Source organism: Fulmarus glacialis, unplaced genomic scaffold (genome assembly GCF_000690835.1).
Source record: "Fulmarus glacialis isolate BGI_N327 unplaced genomic scaffold, ASM69083v1 Scaffold16884, whole genome shotgun sequence".
NCBI lineage: Eukaryota > Metazoa > Chordata > Aves > Procellariiformes > Procellariidae > Fulmarus > Fulmarus glacialis.
In genome coordinates, this window is record NW_009210067.1 from 1 (window position 1) to 17,749 (window position 17,749).

General features: G+C 45.4%; 1 protein-coding gene across 1 annotated transcript; it reads left to right on the plus strand.

Moving 5' to 3' along the window:
* Positions 1–534: 534 nt before the first annotated feature.
* On the plus strand, positions 535–17,420 carry MORC2 (MORC family CW-type zinc finger 2; the record flags this gene model as incomplete). Its single annotated transcript, XM_009577054.1, has 15 exons — positions 535–617; positions 1,523–1,608; positions 4,922–5,062; positions 5,605–5,759; positions 5,904–6,032; positions 7,359–7,464; positions 12,560–12,692; positions 13,055–13,129; positions 13,240–13,632; positions 14,028–14,171; positions 14,265–14,319; positions 15,090–15,231; positions 15,571–15,762; positions 15,857–15,950; positions 17,232–17,420. Coding segments are annotated over 15 exons (2,117 nt in total), but the record flags the coding sequence as incomplete, so codon positions are not given.
* Positions 17,421–17,749: the final 329 nt, after the last annotated feature.

The window sequence follows — 17,749 nt, forward strand, 5'->3', positions numbered from 1 at the left end:
TCTATGATTCTATGATTCTATATTTTGTGTGTAGCACAGATTTGTCTTTTTCCAGGCAAAATTTAGCAATTATCAAAGATACAAGCATTTTTGAGAGTAGTCCTTTCCCTTCATCTCTGCAAGAAAATTACCTCTTTGTAACTCTTTTTCAAGCCTGAGCTCAGTCTTCGTTTTGTGAGAGCCTTTTGCTGCCTTCACGCTTCCGGGCAGAGCAGGCAGGGCCACTTGCATCCTTACTCTTTCCAGTTCCTCGCTAATTTCCTCATGGATCCTTCCTTTAAGCATGCTTTTGCAGAGTTTAGCCCTGCTATTATGCCGGTGTTGGCTGCGAACCCTGAGCAAGTTTAAGATGGCATGTCATTGGTGCCGTCTCATATGTAAGATTTTGTTTTGTACCTTTTTGTGTTACCTTTGTACCCTTGTACATGTCAGTCCAGCAAAGGCTCTCTGGAAATCGGTCTCCTCAGGTGAATGCCTTATGATACGCTGTCTGTACTGAATGGTTGACATCATCTTTTTCCCTGTGTGTTTCAGCGGAGGAGAAGGCTCGTGAGGCGGAGAGTAAAGCCCGTGCCCTTGAGCTGCGCCTAGGAGGAGATCTCACGCGGGAGTCTAGGGTGAGCCTTATGCTTTGGCAGCATGTCACGTTTTAGGCACTGAGGGACGGTTCAGAGTGGTGGCTTTGGAGCCGTGCTGGCTGGTCAGCACCCAGTGGTAGCATCTGGTTTGTAGGTTAAGCAGGTGGCGACTTCAGTCGGCGGTGAGTTGCCAGAGCGTTCAGGCAGCTCTGTGGTCTCATCACCACTGGACGTGCTTCAACATCTACATGTGGCTTCCAGCCCAAGTGGGAAGCGTGCTGACGTTTCCCTGCCCACAACCTCCAATATATTCTGAGTGGGAAGGCAACCCCCAGCCCCCAGGCACTTTGTTTGATGTCAGCCTCTGCAGAAGAGGCCAGGGGAACGTGAAGTATTTGAACAGAAGTAAAATTGGGTGCTTTTTGGCTGTTCCCCCTCTCTGCCTGTGCAGCCGGCTCTGAAGCATTTGGGCAGGGGCTTTTGGAGAGGGGACGTTTGCTTCCTCCCAGTGGGGCTGTGGCTCTTGATGGGGGCAAGGCTGAGACCCAGCCCACCGCTGAGTAGGAGGGCTTGTGGGGATGCCAGGTGGGTCAGCAAGTGACACCAGCTTAAAATCACTGTACTTCCTATTGGCATCTAATGGAAACAACAGTATCCAGGTATCCTGGCTGTTTCCCTGTGCCTCCATTACCCTCTGGTTTCAGTTGCCTTAGACTAGTTACATTTAGACATTTTCTTCCAAGCAACTGTGTAGCTGCTTAAACAACGCAGCCGTACGTGCTGCCCTAAATGAAAAGGCATGCTGCTTGTCACCCTCCACCATTTGTGAATTCTTTACATTTAAAATATTTCTGAGATCTTCTTGAAGGGGGCAAAAATCATCGAAGTGAGTTAATTTAATGAATTTCACAGTAGCAGTTTTACTGTGTGATGCCTGTTTGCAGGTGACGCTACGTCAAGTCCAAAACTCTGCAATAACTATGCGCCGGGAGGCTGATGTCAAGAGAAGGATCAAGGATGCAAAGCAGCGGTGAGTGCAAAGTGGTTCAAAGCTCTGTTTTTCCTAGGCTGTTCACTCCACGTGCTCAGATGTCTCTCCTACTTTGCTTGTGTGGTGGAGGGAGCAGTTCAGCTCAAAGATTAAATATCTGTATGCCCTGGCTGTTAAACCAAGGGGATTGAGTTTGCTATTCTGGTTGCTTCTGCTGTTCCCGTCTTACTTGCTGAAAGACATCTTTGGATTTGGCTTGTTTTCTGTAGATGTTTACCTGGTTTTCACATCAGCTTTTTTTACTCTTTTGCTTTTTCATCTGCAGGTAAGATTCAGGGAGGCAAACAAATGTTAGCAAGTTACAGTGAAATGGCTTTTAGAGTTGTAGAGATGTTTTCTAAAAACTTGCTAAGTTCTGTTATAGTCAGTGCTGTGAAATCCCAAGACACTGTTCTAACTTAGATCTGGTTGCAATTAACTTCACTATCAATGTACTCACAGGAATATTTCACTCTTTGTGTAAAGTTTTTTTGCAAATTTGTCATATGCATTTCACAAATGAAGTCGTAACCACAAACAAATGCTCTTAAAACAAATGCTGAGCCTGAGAAAGTTAGGGATTTGTATATACCAAGTCTCTGTTCCCACCTAGTTGTTTTGCATGCTAGTTTACATGGCTGCTTAGGTCAGAACTATCCCAGACTTGTTGCCAGAGATATATCTAACGCATCTTAAGATGCTAAAAATAAATAAATAAATACAGCTTTAATTTAAAAGTGCCAGAGCTGTGATTTGAAGCATGCAGAAACTCTTGGGAGAAGCTGTTTTCTTCAGCTTCCATGTACTTTTCCATGTACAGATTGTCTTTTAATTCTTGGTTTTGATGACATTAGTGCAGAAAGTACAATTTTGTGAATGGTCTTCTGGCCTTCCTGTCAATGGGCAAAATACTTTTTCCTTTTAAAAAGCTGAACAGCAAACAAAGAACTTGGACAATACAAGTTTGTTTGAAAATAGCTTCTCTATGCCCTTTATTGACTAGTTGGAAATGAGAGATTCCAAGTTTTCTTCAGCGGTTCTTTCTGTTTAAATCTAAGAAGGTTTGTAGGCCACAAAATGAAAACCAGCTGGTTTGGAAGAATACCCCAGTTGTAGATACCTCAAAAGGTTATCTCTAGTCAGGTTTCAAGTATGTGATGATGAGGAAAATAGATGTATGTGACAGCTAACCAACAGCAGAGGAAAAGGCCTTTTGTCTGGATTTCTGGACTTGGCCATGTGTGCTCCTGGGCGAGAGCTGCCGGGTGCTCAGCCAGCTCTGGGCAGGCATATGACTTTCCCTGTGTCCCTGCATTCATCACTGGTGATCAGAGACAGTTCAGAGGGTCAGGCTTTTCCATAATCTTGTACTTTATCCAGAAAACGAAAGAAATTCCTGAAAAATGTGTATGATAGGAAAACTTCTGTATGAAACAATTTCTGTAGCCTCTCAGAAAACTCTTGAGTTACAGAGAATGTCCTAGGACAGTTTTCTGCTGTTTCTCTTGTGCTGGGTGCATCAATGAAAGAAATGCTTTCTGGTTTCCAAAGCCTGTGTAAGGTCAGGTTATAAATCCAGTGGACAGGACAGATACTAAAGTCCTAGTAATAAAATCCTGGGCTTTTGGCCCACCACTTTATTTTCCATGGTTTGGATGATAATTTGACTTCCTGTCCTCTCTGATAAAAATGAGGAGATGCCCTTCCTCTTTTGTAGGTGAGTGCACATTGTTAGTTGAAATTTAAGGCTCTACGTCCTTTTCCAAAAGTTAGAAAAAGAAAATTAATCCCTGAGATGGCTGTTTTGCCACACCTACTCATGCTCTCAAATCACAGTTGTCCACCTGGATAAGCTGAGACCAAAAGGATAACATTCTAGCCCAGCTTCTATGTTGGCAAGTGTTCTAAACACCTCTTGGCAAAGGTTTCGATTTAAAATTACTGAAAGCTGCTATTCCAGTTGTTTTCCTAGTAACTTATTTTAGAGTCATCTGTTTTAAAGGAATGTGTGTTACAGGGTACCTATACATCTGTGTGAGAAAGAGGATGGCTTTAAACAGAAAATTAACATGAAATGAATCTATATCAGGGATTTATTTTGAGATGCTTGACCGTTAAGACACACCTACATCTTATATCTGCAGATTATTTATTGTGCAGTGCTCATGCAGGCACAGCTCAGGTTCTTTTAATATCTAATACTAGCAGACAGTCAACGGATCATTTTAAAGAATTCCACTATCTTCAACTTAAGGAGAAGTCAAATTCCTAATTGGGATAAAGCCCACGAGTGCTAAGAATTTGATGGGGCGGGGGTGGGAAATAAGGGAGGTCAAAAATGAGAGGGGTGGGTAGGACAGTGGTATAGACTATGCCTTGCAATAGTTGAAAGTTTAGACCTCACATTTGATGATACCTTCAACCTGAAACCGAGGATCCTTATTGTGAAAAATCCTCAGCATAGATTTCATGGAAGCTGTGGAACCTACTTAATTTAGTCTGTTAAAGAGCAGTAGTTCTGTTTGTGAGACGCGGGGATTTTGTTTGATTTATAACGTAGAGAGATCTAAATCTCTTGAGACTTTCTGCATCGCAGGAGATACAATTACTGCTAATCAAAGATTCAGATTCAGAAATCCGTATGTGCTCACAAACATATGTGAGGCCAACTTTTGTTGAAGTCATCTGCTACACAGATAAGTAGAAATCATGCAAATAGCTATCCTGTCATTTCCAGAAAAAAAACTCTGCTTGGGCTGTGTGTTGTATTTTCCAACTTTCAAACTTAGAGTAATAGCATTGTAAAACTTGTAATTATGAGAACTTTCCCAGAATCTGGATATCAAGACTGTAGCTTTGTATCAAAATCTTAATTTCCATGCTTTATCTAGCATAGGGATCTACATCTGGAAAATACAAACCAAAATAGCATTGGAGAGGACCAGTCTGTGCCTAACAGTACTTTCATAAAACTAGTTAACTGCGATTTTTTTGAACAGGTAGATCTGAAATAAAACCCAGAATCCATTTGTGAAGGAGAAAACATATCCAAATGACTAATTAAATTATCTGAACAGATACTGACCAGCCTAAGTTGGTGTCTGTATTGCAAAGTTTTTGTATTTTGTTCATGTTTAGTTGTAATGCCCATTTGACAAATGCTTTGTGTTTTTTAGAAATAGCAGACTCCACGACAGGTGTTAGTAAACCCATAATGCTCAAAGGTGCTGGATATCCATATCCTCTGTCTAATGACAGCAAATAATTAGTTTTATTTTCAACATCTCTGAGGCTCTGTTTCATGCTCTTACAGGGCACTGAAGGAACCCAAAGAACTGAATTTTATCTTTGGTGTGAATATTGAGCAGCGTGAATTGGATGGCATGTTCATTTATAACTGCAGTCGACTGATAAAGATGTATGAGAAGGTGGGCCCACAGCTGGAAGGTGGCATGTGAGTTCCTGGAGATTTTTTTCAGCCATCTTTTTGCTTAAGCGTGGCATGTTCCTACATATAACAGGCTGTGCAAAATAACTTTGTTCTGCATTAATCATTCTTCCTGAGCATGAGGCTTACTCATTTTGTCAGCCTTTAATTTGTATTCTGACAAATAAATTATATTTAATATTGCCCAGTATTTTCCTGGTTTCTTGATAGAGAGTTCTCTACACAAATTTTGGTCATACCTGCGGCAGTATGAGGCTTTTGTGCTCAATAGTGGCATTTGGGGCTGATGAATACTGGTAGCAATACTGCCTCATTCTAGGGACAGGGAGAATAGGTCTTGAAAGCAAATACAAATATTTGAGCCCACCTTACTTTTTGCATGCCAGCTCGAGTCTGATTTAGAAAGCTGATAAATTAAAGCCAGTACTGCTGCAGGAATGGGTGGGTGAGTGAGTGTGTGTGTGTGTAACCTGCTATTTTCAATATCGTTTCTCTGAACAACGACCTGGTAGTTTAATGATATTTGTGACTGTGTGTGCCTCTTCCAGGGCATGTGGTGGAGTGGTAGGCGTGGTGGATGTGCCCTATTTGGTTCTGGAGCCAACCCATAATAAACAAGACTTCGCTGATGCCAAAGAGTATCGACACTTGCTGAAGGCCATGGGAGAGCATTTGGCTCAGTATTGGAAGGATGTTGCTATAGGTAATGAAGCTTCACAATTACCAAGAGCTGGAAGGGGAAACTTTGGTGGCTGGAAGGCAGTTAAGGGGGAGGGCAGCCAAGAGTGCAAGTGGTGATTTTTGTGGTAATGGCTCCATACTGAGCGGGGGCTTGTTTGTTTTCCAGCCCAGAGAGGTATCATCAAGTTCTGGGATGAATTTGGTTATTTGTCAGCAAACTGGAACCAGCCTCCATCTAGTGAACTGCGCTACAAACGCCGGAGAGCCATGGAGATCCCTACCACGATTCAGTGCGGTGCGTCCGACCAGGCTGCAATTAGGAGGCTGGTCCTCCCTGAGGAAGTGGGGAGGTACTCCTGGCTGCAGTTGTGGGCAGCTAGATGGGTAGGAGATTTGACATGAGCTTCACTATCATTATCCCCTTGTAGGGCTTGTCTCCTTCTGTGAGTTGCCTTTGTCTGCACTTGATGATACACTTAGACATCTTGGCATAAGGTTCCTTTCCTGCAGTGTTTACTAACTGTGATGTTCTTCAGGTGCCCTCACAGAAAGGGGCAGGTGTGGCCAGTAGCAATGTTGAGAATGGGCTTAGAAATGTCATATGAACTGGAACTGGCCAAAGCCACCCATCCCAACACTAGAATAAGATCTGAAACTTCCCCATAGGCAATGGAAAGTGGCCAAGTAATTTGTATTCTGATGCATTGGCTGGTAGGTACTAGGTCTGAGCACAGAAGGGAAGCATTTACAGTCAACTTTCAAATTTAATGCAAGTTCTCTTCATGCACCTCTAAACAGGTGTGGCTAAGCCCTTACTGGTAAGGGAGATCTCAAGACAATCGCTTTGTCTCTTAGTAGAGAGACACCAAACTCCCTCGACCTCATTTTCCCCACAGGACTTGGGGATGAGGGTGTAGCAAGGAATGTGAGGCCAGTCTTGTGGAATTATTTTGTTAGGCTCTCCTGCCTTGACAGTTTTCTTAGTCCTTTCCAATTCCTGCCAAAGAGGAGGGGCTTTCCTGTCATTCTTCTTGTCCTCTGCTGTTGACATCCTTCCAGAGCCTGATTTAAGAATGTTTGCATTTTCTTGGCAAAACTTGATTTTTTTTAAGCTGTTGATTTCTTGGTAGGCCAGCAATGCTCTGGAAGCCAAATCTGTCTTCCTGGTTCATCTAAAATTTATTAGATTATTATAATTTTTTTTTTAGTGGATTAATCTCTGACTTGTTTTGTGTTGATATCAGTAAGAGACAGCCTGACTTCTCAGATGAGCAGTGATTTCAGGACTGGCTGTTCAGTACGTGCTGTCATTGCAGCAGTGTATGTGACATCCTCTAGTATTGGTTGATGCCAGACTTCATCAGATTCTTTTTATGGATGCCTCGTACAACATTTGAGGTCTTCCTCCAAGCATTTTGTGAGCATGAAGCAATAATTGACTCAGTATATCCTGTGGCTGTCTCACTTTTTTTTTTGTGGCCGTTAGTCTTATTGTCTTTGGATATACTTTGGAAATTGTTGTGGTCCTTGGGTGTTAAATGGGCTTGAGAAGTGCTATGGAAAAAAATGATTTTGTGGCTCAGGCTGTATATTTCTGACTTGCAAATTGTTTGTCTAACAGATGTATGTCTGAAATGGCGGACTCTCCCATTCCAGCTGAGTTCAGTGGAGAAGAATTACCCTGATAGCTGGGTATGCTCGATGAACCCTGATCCTGAACAAGACAGGTAAGAATCAGTTAATATAAAGACTTTTCTGCAGCGTGCGTTATCTGCACGTGGTTTTTGGTTTTTTTTCCTGGTCGTCTATTCTTTGAGAATGATTGGAGGGATAGGCAGTAATTCTGTACCTTTAAGCTGTGCTCACAGTCTGTAAAAAAGTAGTGATGATGTATGTATTCGGAACTGACATGTTGGTGGGCATTTGCGCAATATACAAATTGCAGAGTGCACCCTCAGCAAGTTTGCAGATGATACCAAACTGGGAGGAGTGGCTGATAGGCCAGAGGGTCGTGCATCTATCCAGAGGGACCTGGACAGGCTGGAGAAATGGGCCAACAGGAACCCCATGAGGTTCAACCAGGAGAAGCGCAAAGTCCTGCCCCTGGGGAGGAACAACCCCAGGCACCAGTATATGCTGTTCAGCCTGGAAGGCTCAGGATCTCATCAATGTATGATGTATCTCATCAATGTACCTGAAGGCAGGCTGCAAAGAGGACGGAGCCTGGCTCTTCTCAGTGGTGCCCAGTGGCAGGACCAGAGGCAATGGGCACAAACTGGAACACAGGAGGTTCCCTCTGAACTTCAGGAAACACTTTTTCCCTGTGAAGGTGACCAAGCCCTGGCACAGGTTGCCCAGGGAGGTTGGGCAACCTGTTCTGAGTGACCCTGCCAGAGCAGGAGGTTGCACCTGATGACCTCCAGAGGCCCCTCCAACCTCAACCACTGATTTGGTGAAATTAAGTTCCTTTATGTTTTTTCTGCACTGCCACTGGAAATATGATTAGTTTGTGCATGTTAATTTTAATGTAGGTAGCGTAGACAGCAATTAAAGAATAGTCATAAGTGCAGGCTGGGAGCAGTACATGTTCAGTGGAGTCTTTGCAATTGTCTTTTTTGCTACTATAGCTCCAACCCATTAGACACGCAAACTGCAGCAACACCTCTGAGTTGCAGTGAGCCCAAGAATGACATTTTGCACACTTGAGGGAGCAACACATTGATTCATTTACCAGCGGTGTGTTTCACAGTTATAAAATTTAGGTAGAATCTAGTAATTTATTTGAATGAGGAAAATGATTGCTCTTGGCTGCTTTTCTCTGTGGAGAGAGACACTGCTAGAAGCTGATTCTTGTCTTTGTTGTATGAAGCTGCTCAGCTGTAATTTAGGTGCCTTGGCTCAGTGTTTAAAGAGAAAAGGAATTAATCCAGGTAGTAACTTTTAATTGGAATAAAAATTTTAACATCTGTGGCTGAAAAGGCTACAAAGAAGTGTTGACTGATATTTGGAAAGTATTGATTTTCTGGCTTTTTCCTTTTGGCACCTGTCATTGGAAGAATACCGATGCTAACTTCCTTGTTGCTCCATGTATTTGTGCCCTGGTGCGGAGCTACGAAGAGTGTGGTTGCGCTGAGGATGTCCTCCGACTAAACTGCTGGGGCAGGGCCGAATCTGCAAGCCCGAGAAGAGGCTGCCACACCTGCAGCCCCCCAGGTGGAAGCAGTAGCGAGGCTGGGAATGTGTTGCTGGTAGATGCACTCACAAACACAGATAGACCATGCATGTATACATGTCCAGCCATGCAGATCAACACAGGCGGACACGCGCAGCCGTCACGCAAACTGCACCAGCAGCCTCATCCTCTTCCCTCTTGGCTGATCAGGATGAAGGACTACTAGTGGAAATACTTATGTCCGTATCTGGTCCTGGGATCTCGTCCCTCTGGTTACTTGCACTGGCATAGATGAGCCCCGAGGGGGTGAGGGGTACAGACCTCCTCACATGGACAAAGATACCACATACACACTACAGACCTCCCAGTGTCTCACCTTGGGCACACTCTCCATCTCGTAGCGGATCTGGATCCTTGCTCTTCCCAGGTGCCTCCTGCCCAGAGGCACCCACAGCTCTGCCTACACCCCCAAACCCGTCTCTAGCAGTCGGGCAGGACTCCCCAGTCCCTCCAGTAGTCAGCTCCTGAGGGCTTGCCCTTAGACACCCCCTCCCCTTGCTCCCAGGACACCTCCTTGCTGGCTCGTCTGGCCCGACGTTTGCTTTGAATCACACGTTCATGTGCACGCCTGCAATCACTGCAGCTGGTGGCACCCAGGCACATGGGCCCTTGCGACCAGCGGTCCCATTCCAGCTGCTGGCACTCAGACCCCCATACACACATGCGCCCCTTGCCCAGAAAAATAGTTAGAAATGGAGTTTAGTACAAAGACAAGTGTACTGACCGGCCAACTGTTTATGTACAACTGTCCCTTTTTAGCCTTTTCCCATGTTTGTTCCTCCCAGATCATCTCAATCCATTCCTTTACCTACTTTTTGTTCCTCCCATCGGTCCAAAAGATGCTTCGGAGAGCTGCTCCCATTGACTGGACACTGGGGCTGAGCCCTGGGACTGATACCCCCCCAAATGGGGTATCTGTTCCTCAGGGAATTTGCATTCCCTGAGCTGCCTTTGGGCCTCTGGGCTTGTGGAAATGGGCCTTGGATGGGCTGGTGGCTCCTGGGATGGCCTGGGAGTAGCCAAGGAAGGATGTTACTCAGGTTCCCCCACCTCCCGCTGTCTTTGTGCTCTCTTGTGTATGTGCAGACGAGCTTTTTTATCATGTAACCTAACAGGAACTTGGTTTACTGATGAAAGAGTTTAAATTTTGTGTTTGCAAAACCTTGAAAAATTGGAGGGGTTTGGCTGCATTTCATGTGAGAACATGTTGGGATGTTGGTTGGAGCGAGTTAGAGTGCCTCCGCAATGTGCGCACGCATGGTGTCGTCCCACATCCCCCTTGCAGGTAGGTGGGAAAGGGCAGGTGAAGTGCTTCTGGTCATTTCAGCTTCTTTGAAGGGATCTCAAGAGTCTTACTCTGTGAGGATAACTCCAGAATATTTCTGGATTGAGTAGGCTCACGTGCACTTTCCAACAGTGAGTGCAGTTGTGTCCTTTTACACGAGGCAGAAGGTTATCTACAGACGTTGCACTATCACTCCTCTGGCTTGGTTGGTGCCAGTAGAAAGCAGGGCTTCCTTGCAGTCACTGCACTTCTGAACTTCCCTTCCAAGTGCTCTACTGCCTGATGTTTCTTGCTGTGTCCTTGTGCCATGGGTTTGGACACCTTCACCTCTATGTCTTGACCATGTGCCCTAGCTGTTCTATTCCAGGTATTTGTACTGTCTGAGGGAGGACTGAGGATTTGGGAAGCACTGCTGTTGCCACCATAGGTAGGGGGCCTCGAGCTTGTGCGCCATGAGGGTCTGTGCAGAATCTCCTCCAGCCAAGTTGAAGATGAAGCACTGTCAGAGTTGATGTTCAGTCTCTCTCCTGGCATCAGAAGACCACGTGGTGGTTTTGGCTGCCTCAGCATTGTCTGCCTGCATTGTGTCCACTATTGGCACTGAGCTGTTCCCCACCCTTCTAATTTGTCCACCTATACCTCAGTTTCTGCTGGTGGCACGTTGTCCCGGATCATGGGAGCTGAATGCCTTTCTCCATCTCTGTCATGTAAAGCAGTCACCCCTTCCGATGCCACGGTCTATGTTGGGGTCAGCTAAGTTGGGGCCACTAAGTGGCACCATTGCTCACTTTGTCACAGAGAAGGCAGCGTGCCTATGTCACACTTCAGTGTCAGGCTCGCTCTCCTCCCTTTTCCTATCTAAAATCCAGTTGGGTCCTAAATGGCGTTTGGACTCATGGCTGAAACACCAGCTGAAGATGACTCTCTGGTTCAAAGCTCCGTGAGCAACACTAAAGTCTTGGTGCCGAGTTGCAGACTATTCTGACTACAAAGATAATTCCTTTTTTCTGACTTGCTGCCTCTACTGATGCAATCTGTGGTTTTGAATGTCATGAGTAGTCTTAATTTTTTGCTGTCGGCAGAACTAATGGGCATTTTCATACTTTCTTGTGCTGTAAGATACAGCTTAAAAATGTTTTCAGCCTCAATCCATTCAATGGCATAGAAGATGGCATTTCTCTGCTGGGAAACTTGTGTATGGTGCCAGTTGTTCAGCTTTATCTTTGGGAATTGCAGCTTTGGTGTCAGGCAGTCATTTTGCAGTGATGACAGATACTTTCTTAGCTGAGGAAGTAATCACTCTATGAAAAACTCCCCTGCAGTGCTTCAGCTGAGAGGAGGCTGATGGAGAAACTGCTTGTGCTCTTTCCGCTGACAAAGCTGATCACAGTATGTATCTCGCAGACTAGGGGATATCCCATCAGTTGGCAGGCTCAGGATCAGAGATCATCTCTCATCAGCCTCTTGGAGCTCTGTGTGATCCATGACGAGAGCGCGGTCCTCCCTTTATCTGCAAGACTCCCACGTGCAGGAAGTTTTTAACGGCTTGGCTCCAAGGCAGTGTAGGAGTCAGCTGGATCTCTTCTGTTGTGCAAGAGTTGTGTTGGTACTGCTGCTTTCCTGTCTCACATCATCCCTGCATGACTGTGTGTGGAATATCCCTTTGGCCAGTTTGGATCAACTGTCTTGGTTCTGCCTTCTCCCAGCTTCTTGTGCACCTGGCAGAGCATGGGAAGCTGAAAAGTCCTTGACTTCGTGTAAGCACTACAACTACTTTGCAACAACTAAAACATCAGTGTGTTATCAGCATTATTCTCATACTAAATCCAAAACACAGCACTATACCAGGTACTAGGAAGAAAATTAACTCTATCCCAGCTGAAACCAGGACAATGGGTTACTGGTAATAAGCTTTCCTTTCTAAATGGAAAGGAAGTCTGTAAAAAGAGGAATTGATATGAAGACATAAGTTGATAGGAAGGAAAGTTGCTGTAAAAGTCCAGAGTACAGAAACAATATACAAAACAAGTCGCAGCTGTTCCTAAGCTTTGTTTAGCTCCTGGGCTCTGAATTGGTAATTCCCAGCGTAAATGGCTTGGTTTTTAACAACTGTGCTTTTGATCCTTAAATCATATATGTGCTTGCCAAGAAGAAAACCACTGGTTTTGAGATTGTGGCTACTGCAGAAAGAGAAGTGGTTTTACTGCTGCATTTGGGATGGGGTAAGGGGAGGACAGTGCTGTGTGTGTGACAGTGCAGGTTCTGCTGTTGTTGCTGAGGTTGTCTTGCATTCCCTTCATGCTAGATGTGAAGCTGCAGAGCAGAAGCAGAAGGTACCACTGGGAACTCTGAAGAAAGACTTGAAATCACAGGAGGAAAAGCAGAAGCAACTGACAGAGAAAATCCGCCAACAGCAGGAGAAGCTGGAAGCTCTGCAGGTGAATCTGGAGGTCTCCAGCTAACCACAGCAGGTTTGAGGGACCTCCTAGTGCAACTGGCTGATGCTGAGTCATGTCTGTCTCAGCCTGTAATGCCACCTGTGCTCCTTCATGGGGTAGGGGTTGTTTTAATAACAGAAAACAAACATCTCAGCTTGCATTTCATTTTCTGCTAGGAAAATGGGAGTGACTGCTGGTGTTCGGATGAAGGGATGTCTCTTGAAGGACACAGAACACACCTTCTTATAATTGTTGATTTTAAACTGGAAAACTGTTTGCTGGGCTGGGTTCAGGCAGACCCTGAGAGCTTTTAAAGATGGCTTTTCTGATTTTTTTTTGTGGTTTTTTTTTTTTTTAAATAGAAAACCACTCCAATTCGATCTCAAGCGGATTTAAAGAAACTGCCTCTAGAAGTGACCACACGGCCTGCAGGGGAGGTAAATGGGATACCACTGCAGGCTTTGTACTCTTCTGTGCTATCCTTAGCTGCTCTGAAAAGCAGTGCCCAACTCTTCCATCCTTTCTCTGTTACCCTCATTTGTTTCAGAACACCCAGTCACAGATCCGACCTCAGCGCCCACGATCTCCTCCTTTACCTGATGTAATCAAGAATGCTCCCAGCAGACCGCCACCACCACCTACGCCTCTTCCCAAGTCCATCAGTCAGCTGAAAAAGAGCTCTTCAGTTTGGCCAAATATCAGCACTCCCAAACTAGCAAGCATGCTCTCCAAGGAGGAGGCCAGCACTTCCAGGACACACCAGCACACTGTGACAGCTGGAAAGTCTAATAGCGCTTTAAAAACTCTTGCCAAACCAGGTACAACAACAAAACCACCCTCTGCTGTCCTGCAGAACCCCAAAAGCCCACGTGAGACACCCAGTCCAAAAGCTGCCAAGGTGCCAGCACTAAAGAAATCTGCCACTGTCAAATGCCCACAGGTGAGACTCGATGGGATGAAAACTGTCAGCTCCTTACCTACTATTCTGCATAGCCTGTCTTGCTCTGTCATATGGGATTTGCACTGTAGTCCCTGCACAGGACAAGATAACTTTTACTTTACTCTTGGGTTAGGGTGCCATTCTACACCCCTCGTGAAGACTCGTTTCATCTCTTCCCTGTTAGACCAGACTGTTTCCCCAGAAAAAAAGAATGTGGAGTGGCAGGGTGAGCATTTGCATGATCATGTAGCACCTGCTAAAATCTTCTGGAAAAGCTAATTAACTATCAAATCAAATATTGGATGCTGAGCATTTCTTTTTTTTAACTTGGCTGAAAGAAGGTTTTGGTTGGTAGCATGCTGGAATAATAGCTAGAGCTTGTTTGCCTCCTACAGGCCTCCACCACTCGGAAGAGGACCTTGAACACTACAGAGGACGGGTCTGAGGAGGAGGGGGAGCACAAGAAGGAGAAGACAAAACGGGGCAAATTTGTGGCAGTGAAAGAAGAGAAGAAGGATTCCAGTGAGGTGGTGGTAGAGGTGAGAGTGCAGTGGTTTCCCCAGCAGAAGGTATTTGTCAAGTGTTTATAATCTTGTTGGGAGGCAGCTAATCTGAGCTCTCTCTGCTCACAGCTCACAGACAGTGCTGGGGAAGAAGAGCTGGCTGAACTGAAGAAAGCTCAGAAAGGTAAGAAATGAACCCTTTAACTGCCTCTGGTGTCTAACACAGTGGAAAAGTACTGTTGCAGAACTAGAGTCACTGGCTAAACGTGTGATTTCATTAATGAGCTTTTTAAAATAAGAATTAGTGTATCCTCGAGATGACTCTAACTCACATAAAACATTTTGGCCAGGAACCCCTTGATTAGATAAGAGGCAATTGTGGCACGGGAAGATCTGAGGGCTGCGTCACGTTAACGGGTGTGATGCTTGGCTGCATGGTGTAGACTGATGTCGTACTCACCCTTCCTAACTGAATGGATCGTGGAGCTACATTAGCTAGGAAATGCTGAGGACTGTATCTAGGCCTGCTGTGAGAGAAGAGGGGCTGACAGACCCCCAGGAAAGATGACAGGCAGAATGATATTGTACCTTCTGCCAGAGCAGAGCACTTCTTCAGCTTGTTCCCAAGGAGTTGTCTGGAAAGTGACCCACTAGTAACACATGGCAAATTGTCCTGGTGGCCAACATGAGCCTGGAAAGCCCATGTCAAACAGCCCGGAGTACATCAGGAACTTTCTGTATGAAAATGCCATGTGATTTCCTTGCAGTTTAAAGTTTCTAAGTAGGAGTTGAACTGTGTGACAGTAGTGTTTTTATGGTTTACCATTTGAAGAAATTGTCACAGGTTTAGGTTTGCTCCCTGCTGAGGGTGGCTGTCTTCTCTGGAGCTCATGCAGAATGTGCTCCCCAGCATCTGAATGTTTGCAAACATCTTTACTGTCGTCCTCCTTGCAGATAAAGGGCTGCATGTGGAAGTGCGTGTCAACAAGGAGTGGTTCACAGGCCGTGTCACAGCTGTGGAAATGGGCAAGCATGCAGTACGCTGGAAGGTTAAGTTTGATTATGTTCCTACAGACACCACACCAAGGGATCGCTGGTAATTATCTCTAGCTACTGGATTTTGGAGGCTTGTTTTGCTTTTAGGAGGAAGACCCCATTTTACTTCCATAGATGCTGAAGACAAATATGTTGCTGTCATGTCAGGGAGCATGTGTGTGCTCAGGACTGTCTAGCTGCTTTGTAAGGAATGAGCATGACAGACTCCATACAGTCTGCCCATCGCTTTGATGTGATGTTCCTGTGGAGGCAGCTGTTGTGTGATCTAGAAGTCTCAGAGTGACAGCTGGGTACAGGTTCTGATGAAGCTGTTAACAGTGTTTCAGATATGGCCAATGTAGAAAAAGATACCTGACTTTCCCTTTTTTTTTTTTTTCAGGGTAGAGAAGGGCAGTGAGGATGTGAGGTTGATGAAGCCTCCCTCTCCCGAGTACCAGGCTCCAGATACGCAGCAGGAAGAGGAGGTGGTTGTGGCTGAACCTTCTACCTCAGACTGTGTCAGAATTGAGCCAGACACCACTGGTCCCAGCAGCAGCCAAAAAACAGTAGACTTACTCGTCCAGATCCTTCGGTGGGTTCACTGCAGTTTTTGTGAGCTGCTGCAGTCTGATTGCTTTATCTTTTAAACTCCCAATTCTGGCTTTGTGTTTTTCTTTCCTGCATAGAAATTGCTTGCGGTACTTCTTACCTCCCAATTTTCCTATCTCCAAGAAGGAGCTGAGTTCCATGAGCTCGGAAGGGTTGTTGGCGTTTCCCTTGGTGAGTTCAGTATTTCTAGAAAAGTAAGTTTGGGGTTTTTCCCCACGCACATTTCATTCTTATGGCAAGTGTACATCCTGTTGATGCAATATCGCACTCTTCAAAAGGTTATTTGGATCCTTAGCAGACTAACATAGCTGAGAAAGAGAATGAGAGCCTCTGAAATATGCCTTAGGTCTTTTGACAGTTGTTGACTGAGGATTTTTTTAATTACCATACATCTGTGTGGGAAAGCTGTTGGCTGCTACTATCCTAACTTCTTGTCCATTGCTGTTAAGCTTTTTAAAAAGAGAGGCCAGGTTAGAGGTTTGTAGAAATAGGATGTAGGCATACCTGTTCGTTTTGCCCCCAGGCTTATAAATCTAACTTATACAGAGGCAATCTTAAAAATGGGAGAGAACAGGGAAGCCAACCCCCCTCACACTTCGCCAGGTGAGCAGGCTGACCGCCTGTGAGTCAGGTGTACATCTTAAGGCTTTTGCTGTGGCCTCCGTTTATTTGAGCAAGGAACAGATGGGGCTGAGCCTGTACCAGTATCTGCATGCTGGTATTGGAAGGTCCAGTGCAGGCTGAAATGTGGAGAAATGGTACTGGCTTTTCTGACTTGTCTCCTCTCTGACATACCACAAAGTGAGACCTTTTCAGGAGGCATCTGTAGGTGACAAAAGCCACCTACAGATGACCAAATGACAAAAGCCACTGCTTATTTGGTAGTCTTCGAAGTGCCCTACTCCCTCACTCGCAATGTATATATTGGCAGTCTCTCTTGTCTCTTCCTCTTTTCTCTCTATTAATTCAGGCGTCTGCTTGAGTTACCGGTCCTGCTACTTACACAGGACATGTTGGTCTTGTCGGGAGTTTTCTGCAAGTGTAGATGTTCCTACTTCGCAGTAATAAGCTGTGTTGTCTGGGTGGTCTATACTAAGGAAACTCACTGCATACGGAGGCCGTCAGATGTTTCTACAGCATAACTGTGGTTTTAGGCTTTTTAAAACATGCTGCATCCTTAATCTGAATTCAGGCAGCTTTTGTTGCAGTTCTGGTCTTTGAGGAATGTGAAAACCCATGTGATTTTTGTGCTGCCTGCAGTAGGCAAATCAGAAATGTAAATGTGAGCATAGTAAAGACAGCGGGCAGGGTGTGCAGGGGCGTGGTGTTGGGCTGGTGGTGTTCGGTCACAGCGTGCCAGTAGCTGGACTCTTCCAGTTGCGAGTGCTGGGGTTTTCTTGATGCTTGGTGCTTCTTCTTAACGTGTCATCTGTTGTGTTTTGTCTTCTACAGAAAGAATATTTCAAACAGTATGAGGTAGGTCTGCAGAACCTGTGCAATTCATATCAGACACGCGCTGACACCCGGGCCAAAGCCTGTGAAGAAAACCTCCGCAACTCAGAGAGAAAGCTGAAGGAAACAGAGGAGAAGCTACAGAAGCTGAGGACTAACATCGTGGCCCTTCTGCAGAAAGTGCAGGAGGTGGGTGCGGAAGGAATGCGCAAGCAGAGCTGCCCCACGTGTGGCAAACTTCCCCAGACCCAGGCCCCTCCAGGCACTTGAGGTGTTTTAGTCCAGCATTTAACTGGGCTTCAGCTCTTTCTCAATTGGGTGCCACTTGGGCTTAGACTGTCAGAAGCAGCTGAGTGTGCAGCTGCTGTCACTGCCCACTTTTTGGGATCCAGGCCTTGGGGGTCCTCATGAGTGTTAATTTTCACAGATGGATTTTTTTCGTGGCATGTACATAGTACACAGCTTCTATTTGTTTTCTGCTTTCTGCTATGAAACATGGGGCTGCAGGAGAATTTCCC